This window comes from Myripristis murdjan, chromosome 22 (assembly GCF_902150065.1).
Source record: "Myripristis murdjan chromosome 22, fMyrMur1.1, whole genome shotgun sequence".
Lineage (NCBI taxonomy): Eukaryota > Metazoa > Chordata > Actinopteri > Holocentriformes > Holocentridae > Myripristis > Myripristis murdjan.
The window spans coordinates 14,370,271-14,378,179 of NC_044001.1; the positions used below are offsets into that span (position 1 = coordinate 14,370,271).

The window sequence follows — 7,909 nt, forward strand, 5'->3', positions numbered from 1 at the left end:
CCCTGAGTCCACACACCTTCTACACACACACACACACACACACACACAACACAATTTTTTTTCTGTAACATTTTGTCTTCCATCAAACCGTCACTGAGCTTCACTCACCAGATACTCACACTCACACACCACACAGTCTCCAGTATGTCACACCGTGCAACAACTACACACAATTCCAGACACATATCACATGATCTCTTGATCTATCCACCGCTGACGTGCAGACAGACATTTCTCAGACACTCACAAGCAAAATGAAGCAGACAAACTGTAGAATTGAAGGCAAAGGTGAAAATGAGTCCCAGCTCCTTGATGTTGTGGTCTGTCTGGACTCCCACTTGCCACGTTCTGCTTTCTTCCCCCCCAACACACACATACACACACTACTCCACTGACGGCCGTGAGTATTTCCTGGTTGCCATGGCAGCATGGCCAGTAGTGACTGGCTTTGTGGGCCAAACCATCAGCGGCAACCACAACAAAAGAGACAGACAGAGGAGGAGAGAATGGGTGGGCTGAAGTCTTCGAAGCTGAATCAATAAGATAACCTCTAAACCCAGTGTTTTTTTTTTTTTTTCAAAGGTATTTGAAAGTACACCCAAACTCCCAAACAATTCATTCACATTCACAATGTAAGGCAAGTAAAGAAATCAGCAGGTGGAAGAACCATTACTGGACATTATCCTAAATGACCCATTCTAAAACATGAGAAGGGGCTGGAAAATGCTGTTTACACGTAAATTAGTCTTCCTTTTGTCCATTAGGGCGTTAAACGCCAAACATTTGCAGGACAACATGATGAAAGCTCATTCAATGTATGATCCAAATGGGAAATTTGAGCTTCTGTGAGACAGTGAACACTAACCTTTTTTTAAGCAAAGGGCACTCCCCTGAATCTCTTTTTACAGGTCGTCTTTCTGAACAATAGTCACTCATTACCACAAGCTACAATATAATGTGAGGACAATGCCAGTGACACCATTTGTGAAGCAACAACAGCAGTAGGAAGAGTGGACTTTTTATACTCTGATGAAAATGAATACAACATTATTTAGAAAAAAATAGTTTAATCTTTTTTCCAAACAAATATAAAAAAACAATTTACAGCTTTAACATACCATAGCTTCTTTAACACACGATGACGATTTCTGAAAACATATACTAAAACTTGCATAAAAGGTGCCATTAGAGTGAGTTCAGTTGATTGACCTCAGCCAGGTCTTCTTTCCATATTATTACAAGTCCAGTAAAGATGACTTTGGTACACATCTGCTGTCAGGATACACTGAGCCTCTCTTTGAGTGACAAGTACTGCAGGAGAAAAGACAGGGGGAAGAAAATCATTAAAAGTTAATTTTTTCGCTGCCAAGTTATATTCTGTAATTACATGGCTGGGTGAGCACACTCGCACTGCATGACAACAAATCTGCAGAAAGCAATGGATTATGCAGAAGGAATTATGACATATGCACACACGTTTCAGAGTGATTCCCGTAAGACTTTTCTTGGCAGTGATTATTAACTTTTTGTCCATTATTACAGTTGAAAAGTACTAGTACTAGGGTGCGTTCGCGCATCGCTCTTGTCCTCTCACTGGGCTCAGTGAGGCTTACATTTGGCTTTCTCAGTATTTGTTTTTCATTTTCTTGTTCCATTCACACCCTCTGGAAAACACTCACCATGGCACAGTGGTGTGTGATTCTTGATTATACTTATTTTGTTAATGAATAGAAGATTTGGTGCCCAATGTGTTGAACACGTCATTTCTTGGTTTAGACACTTTATTCTTTAGACAGTTTTGTTTGCAAGATGAATTGGTAGGAATAAAACCAGGCTTCATATGCAGCATTTGGAAGCATATCTAGGCTTAAGCTCGCTGCTTATTAGCACTCAGGGCATGCTGATAGTGTAGTCAATAAGTCATGACTCGGGGACTCTGGTTTGGGTACAGGCTCAACTCCTGTCCCAAATATAAGGTGGTTCTTAATATGAGTATTATTCCTTGATGAATTACATTGTCTTGGTTTTCTGGATTTACTTATTTTTGGATTTCAGTCAATAAATTTAATCTTGCAGCGAGACTAATTTTGTTACAGTAGGAGACTGCCACTGCAGAATGAATGTAGGGGAAACACTACATCTCTCTGTTTTACCTTTTTCCTGCTGGCAATGGCCTGTTGAAGCCAGAGCAGCTCCATGGCCAGGGTATTTCTATGGAGACGCAGGGCCTCTGGGGTACGTGGAACGTTTCGGGCCAAACAGTACAGTGGGACACCTGGGGCAGGGACGACACGTTAAGAATTATTGATAAAGCTTCTACTCTTGCAGCTAGAAGAAAAAAAGGGCAGACACCAAATGCTACACAAAAAAAGAACTTCTGATTGACATTTTGTCTAATACTGACTCTTGAAATCTTGCTTTTCTTGCAATGCATGGAAAACTTAATCAGTGCAGATAATTTTTCTTGTTTTAAGAATCACCTGAAATCAGACCCAGACACAAATCACTGACACATGATCAGATGTCTTGTAAAGATAAATATTTTTGGCAGTGCTCACACAATAATGTGCAATCATGTGCAGGACTTGAGTCATATACCAATAAGAAACAGACAGAGAGACCAATCAAAGTCATCTTGTTTCTGGTTTTCTGGAAAACCTTTCATACACGTACAAAAAGGACAGTGAACCCACAGTACTACAAGTGCAAGTCACACCTTTGTGAGATTGTCCATAACTAATGTCCAGCCCCAGACTGCTCCAGACGGTGGTAGTATCCCCTGTGCTCGCCATCATCCCTTCCGCTCCATCTCCATCCCCGGCCTGTTCTTCTAGACTGGTGTGGCTCTGCCCCTCTCCATCCCCTCCAGCAGATATACTGGGGGAACAGACTCTGGAAGGGGAGGCTTGTATGTGGTAGTGTGAATCATCTCTTTCAGCTTCTAATTTCTCTGGAGAGAGACGATGATCCGCTCCTGTCTCCTCCGGTAGGGGTGCTGCTGCTGCTGGATTCTGGTGACAGGCACTGACCTCTAGTGCTGCTTTCACTGGCCTGGCAGAACAGTATGGTCTTGGACTTTGCAATGGACCACTCTGGCGGTGAATGGTAAAAAGTGCGTTATGTAAAAAGACTCGAAGAACCGAACAAACACAGCGCTATTCTCATGACTGCATAACCTTACAGTGTCTGTGAAGTGGGGAATAGGTATGATGGCCTCCCTCCACTGCAAATGAGCCAAGTCGCCCTCAATTTCTCTCACGATGCCTTCAAAATCTTCCCGTGCACGGCGTATTTCCTTTCTCACCAAGTATCCACGGGCACACGCCTGGCGAAGAGACGATAAGTAACGATACCGCAGCAGCTGTAAGTTAAGCTAACTTTAGCTTCACAACAGTTAGCGCTAACGCATGCTAACAGCTAGCATAGCTAAAGAGACGAATTAGTCACAAAACACAACCGCAAGAGTAAAGATACCTTGCCGTCCGCGATGTCTATGTCACGTTATAGCTAAAAACGGACTGCTTTTTGAATAACATTTATTGTTACCTGAAAATGAGTCAACAACTTTTCCCATTTGCTTCTCTCCATTGCTATGGTAACGCCACAAATGTCGCGGGAGACTGAGTTGAAGTTTTAATTTACTTCCGGTGTTACACTGTTAAAATAAAAGCCTCTTTATGTGAATTATAGTAGTGTGGATTAATAAGTGCTAATATAAATCAATATTTTAGTTGAGTACATCACTATAAAAACTATATAACTAAAAAAAAAACAACAGAAAGCCAATTAAGGTCATTTGAATTATTCTGGAATAAATTCGTTATTTCACGTTTTTATATTTTGAAATACAACGTTGGCGGAAGTAAAACAGTGTTTATATATTTTTTTTCATTTCGTAATGTTGCCGCTCGTCACATGGACGTCTTTTGCTTAGCATTGAGCACCACGGCCGGTCAAAATGAGCAGTGGTGCAAATCAGAGGACTTTGTTCCAGAGTTGGGGCGCATCCTTGTCTCAAAACAAGGTTGTTCAGCCCAAAACGACCGGCAAGAAAGCAGCCACTGGCCAGCGCAGAGCGACCCTAGGCGACCCCGTGGCTAAAGCACAGCCTCCGCCTCGCAGCTCTCTGTGGGGTGGAACTGGTCAGGGGTCAGCCAGCACATCAGAGGTGAGGATAGAGGAACCTGTGTCGGTCGATAATGAAGAGGAAGATGATGATGACCTGATGCTGGTCGCTGTATATGAAGCTGAAAAGACTCTGGAACTTGGTGCAAACTTTGTGCAAGATAACAACCCCTTAGAAATAGTGCACACCAGCCTCTCTCCCACTCCGTCAGGTGGACGGTGCTATCCAGACTTCCCTGGCTTTGACAGCTCGTCAGCTAAGGTATGGATCTATCCCACCAACTATCCCATCAGGGAATATCAGCTGAAGATATCAGAGACTGCCTTGTTCCAAAACACCCTGGTGTGTCTACCCACTGGTTTGGGAAAGACCTTTATAGCCTCTGTGGTCATGTACAACTTCTATCGCTGGTACCCATCAGGCAAGATTGTATTCATGGCTCCCACCAAACCCCTTGTGGCACAACAGATTGAGGCCTGTTATAAAGTGATGGGCATCCCACAGACACACATGGCCGAGCTGACAGGTATGATGCTGATCGTGTAAGTGACTAATGCGGTTCCATATTTTCTGTTTGTCACTTGTCACTAAAAACTACTTGGTCTGGCATCTGATCACCAGGCAGCACAGCAGCGGGGCAGAGGCAGGAGCTGTGGAGGTCGAAGCGTGTCTTCTTCCTCACCCCTCAGGTGATGGTGAACGACCTGTCCAGAGACACATGCCCAGCCCTGCAGGTCAAGTGTGTGGTAATCGATGAGGCCCACAAGGCGCTGGGCAACCATGCCTACTGTCAGGTACAGTGTCAGGTCGTTCCTTCCTGAATGTGCTCCCAGCTCCCTCCCAGCGCCCTCCCAGCATAGTCACAAAGCTCATGTAGTTGCATCTGCTTTTCTCCTCTTTCCTCAGGTGGTGAGACAGCTTGGCAGTCAGACGAGGCAGTTCCGCATCTTGGCGCTCAGTGCCACTCCAGGTGGAGACACCAGGGTGGGTGCTAGTGTGTTTGTCAGTGTTTTTTTTTGTCACCCTGTCTGGCTATTTTTTGTTTACTATTATTTACACAGGAAAAGTGGCCTGCCACAGCAGTGGAATAAGTTCAGAAAATAGCAGCTCTCTGTGGTAATGCAGCCTATAAACCCAGGAAAGCACAATACTTACATCGTAACAGGATGTTATGATATTTAAGATCCCAGATAATATTTAGTCTCTTATCATGATATTAACAGCATGAGTCAGTGAGGACATATTTGACTGTTCAGTATAACACTGTTTGTGATGTAAGGTTGAATATGGCCTTCAAAAAACTTCTCTAACTGCTCCTCTGTCTCATTTCTCATCCTTGTTGCTGCTACTGGCTCCTCCATCCCTATAGTCGGTGCAGCAAGTCATCTCCAATCTGTTGATCTCCCACATTGAGTTGCGTTCAGATGAGAGCCCAGACATCCAGGCGTATTCCCACCAACGCAGCGTGGAAAAGGTGGTGGTTCCTCTTGGTGAGACCCTTGCTGCTCACCAGGCACGCTATGTGCAGGTAGGCTCATGCCTTTTTTTGTAAAGTTTGTTTGGTTTTGCAGGTGAAAGTCTAAGGCAGAGGTCAGAGATGAAGGGGTTTGAAAAGAAGTCAATCTCTGGGCTACCTGAAGCACCAAGACAGGATTTCATTGTTTTCAGTATAATGGCAGTAGAGTATAATAGTATTATGCATATTAATTCTCATTTTAATCAACTTTTCCTTACATATGACATTCCCTTATTCTGTTGGCATCCTATTAGTAATAAGGATGCAAACGCACTGACATGCACACACAAATGTTGACAAAAAGTCACATTTAAATTTACCTCCACTGATACTGTTTGGATTTGGAAGGACCTCATCATAGGACATTTATTTTTGGTGCTTTGCTGCCATCTTGTGGTCATTGTTTGCCTCTCCAGTGCAAAATTCTCCGCTCTTCCACAATGAAAATCCTTTTCATGTCAGGAACCTTCCTCAACGTCACATTTCATTTCCCTCACCGCGTTGGTTCTTACTAGGACCGCTGATAGTGGATAGGTTGAGGCGTGGAAAAAATGGAATCCAAGAGTGCTCTGTGGTCTGTCTCTCTTTATGTATGGTTATTAATCAGACGAAACAAGTCTGGTTCATTAGAGGAACCCTAGGTGCTCTGGTTGCCATGAGTTGGTCTTCATTAATGGAGCCACCATGCCCTGTCTGTACTGTATTTGTAGGTATGCAGCTAAACCTCAGCCTAATCTGTCTCAACTGGCTTGACAGCTGGAATTTCACAGCTGCTGTTGAAAGACTAGCCCTCTTGTATGATATTCCCCATAGGTCCTCATATGTTTGATGAATAACGATTTTTACCTTCTCTGCTTCTCTGCTGTCTTCTCTGTTTTCTCCTTTTGGATTTTCTCTTAATAGTGGCTTTCTTTGCTCGTATGTTCACTATTTTTAATTGACTTTCATCTCTCGCCGTTTCCCCTGAACCATAGGAAGCTGTCCGCAACCTATTAATTAACCTCCATTTCTCATTGCCCTCCCTTGAAAGCGGTTGATTTGACTAGACATTGCATGCAGGAGCTGATTAATTGAATCCCAGTCGGTGCTTTGACCTCTCAGTGTTGGTCCCAGAGGCCGTGAGAGGATGTTGAGTCGAGACAACCTTGTGCTTGGGGTCTAAAATGAATGCTGCTGCGGTCATTCAGGCTGAACTGACTGATTGTTGGGCAAATCAGAAAAATGAACCAGTTACCCAAACAGGATGTGGGATCACTTTTATGTTTGCTAGCCCTTTTGCTCCTTTTGGGAGCAGAGTTTCTTAGTCATGGCTGTTTTTTAATATTGGATATGTAGTCTTGTGGAGTTTTTGTTGTTCTTTTGCATAGTAATTCATTTTACAATGTAAAGATGTTGAATATCAGCACAAAATATTGGCTATCAGCAGCTGTGAAAAACAGACAAACAAAACAGAACAAAACAAACCAAGTAAGCAGAATTGGTAGCTGTCTTTAAAAAACGATATTGATTGAACTTTAAACCAAGCTATTGTGTCCGAGCCACTGCTGAGGCACCTGTCGCTCTGTTAACACGCTGTGTTGCAGTCTGTAGTGGAACCAGGGAGTGTAAATCAGGCTTTTAATTGTAGTGGCATTCCCTATCAATCTACACTCTTCTGTCTATGCAGAATTTATTTATTTATTTATTTTTAAATCAGGTGAGCTTATTTGAAGTTTAAGAGTCTTTACAAGCTGAGAACCAGTTAAGTAGTTAAGTGTTGTCTTTGTCTTGTTTGTTACTTATTATTTTATTTTGTCTTTTTGTTCTTTGGATTGTGCTGCTTGTTACTGTTTCTTGTTTTTATGTGGGACCCCCTTGGAAACGAGATGCTGCATCTCAAGGGGTTATCCCACGGTAAATAAAGAATTGTTAAAAAAAAAAAAAAAAAACAGATCTCTCAGATGGTCTCACAGACACTGATTTTTCTATTATTTTCTTATTTTAATAGTAGGATACTTCATTGTCTGTTTATTTTTTGCTGCATCTGTAAAGCTGTAAAAATATTACTGGCCCAAGCTCAAGTTAATAATTTGTGCCTTTGAATAAAACACTGGAGGCCTCCCATCTGCTTGTTGTATAATATTCCCATGAGACGGTAATATAATGTATACTGTATAGTATGCTGTCCTCTGATATTACAGTGTCTCTGGTGTGAGAGCTCATCAAGTTACTGTGCCCTAGTAACTGAGCCCCAGTTCTTCCTCCTGTAGGGGAGAATATACTATGGT

At 42.7% G+C, this 7,909-nt stretch overlaps 2 protein-coding genes across 2 annotated transcripts in view; one reads left to right on the plus strand and one right to left on the minus strand.

Annotated features, from left to right (window-relative positions):
- Positions 1-1,050: 1,050 nt before the first annotated feature.
- On the minus strand, positions 1,051-3,647 carry iqcc (IQ motif containing C). Its single transcript, XM_030044167.1, has 5 exons — positions 3,547-3,647; positions 3,182-3,325; positions 2,717-3,092; positions 2,154-2,275; positions 1,051-1,311 (listed from the first exon to the last, which is right to left on the minus strand). The coding sequence occupies exons 1-5, from the start codon at positions 3,586-3,588 to the stop codon at positions 1,276-1,278; spliced, it is 720 nt and encodes a 239-aa protein (XP_029900027.1). The 5' UTR covers positions 3,589-3,647; the 3' UTR covers positions 1,051-1,275.
- Positions 3,648-3,923: 276 nt separating this feature from the next.
- The window catches only part of fancm (FA complementation group M), a 44,664-nt gene continuing 40,678 nt past the window's right edge, over positions 3,924-7,909 (plus strand). Inside the window, exons 1-4 of the mRNA XM_030044168.1 lie at positions 3,924-4,652; positions 4,748-4,920; positions 5,033-5,110; positions 5,496-5,654. Coding sequence (XP_029900028.1) covers positions 3,959-4,652; positions 4,748-4,920; positions 5,033-5,110; positions 5,496-5,654 — 1,104 coding nt within the window. The 5' untranslated portion in view covers positions 3,924-3,958. The remainder of the gene's footprint in view (positions 4,653-4,747; positions 4,921-5,032; positions 5,111-5,495; positions 5,655-7,909) is intronic.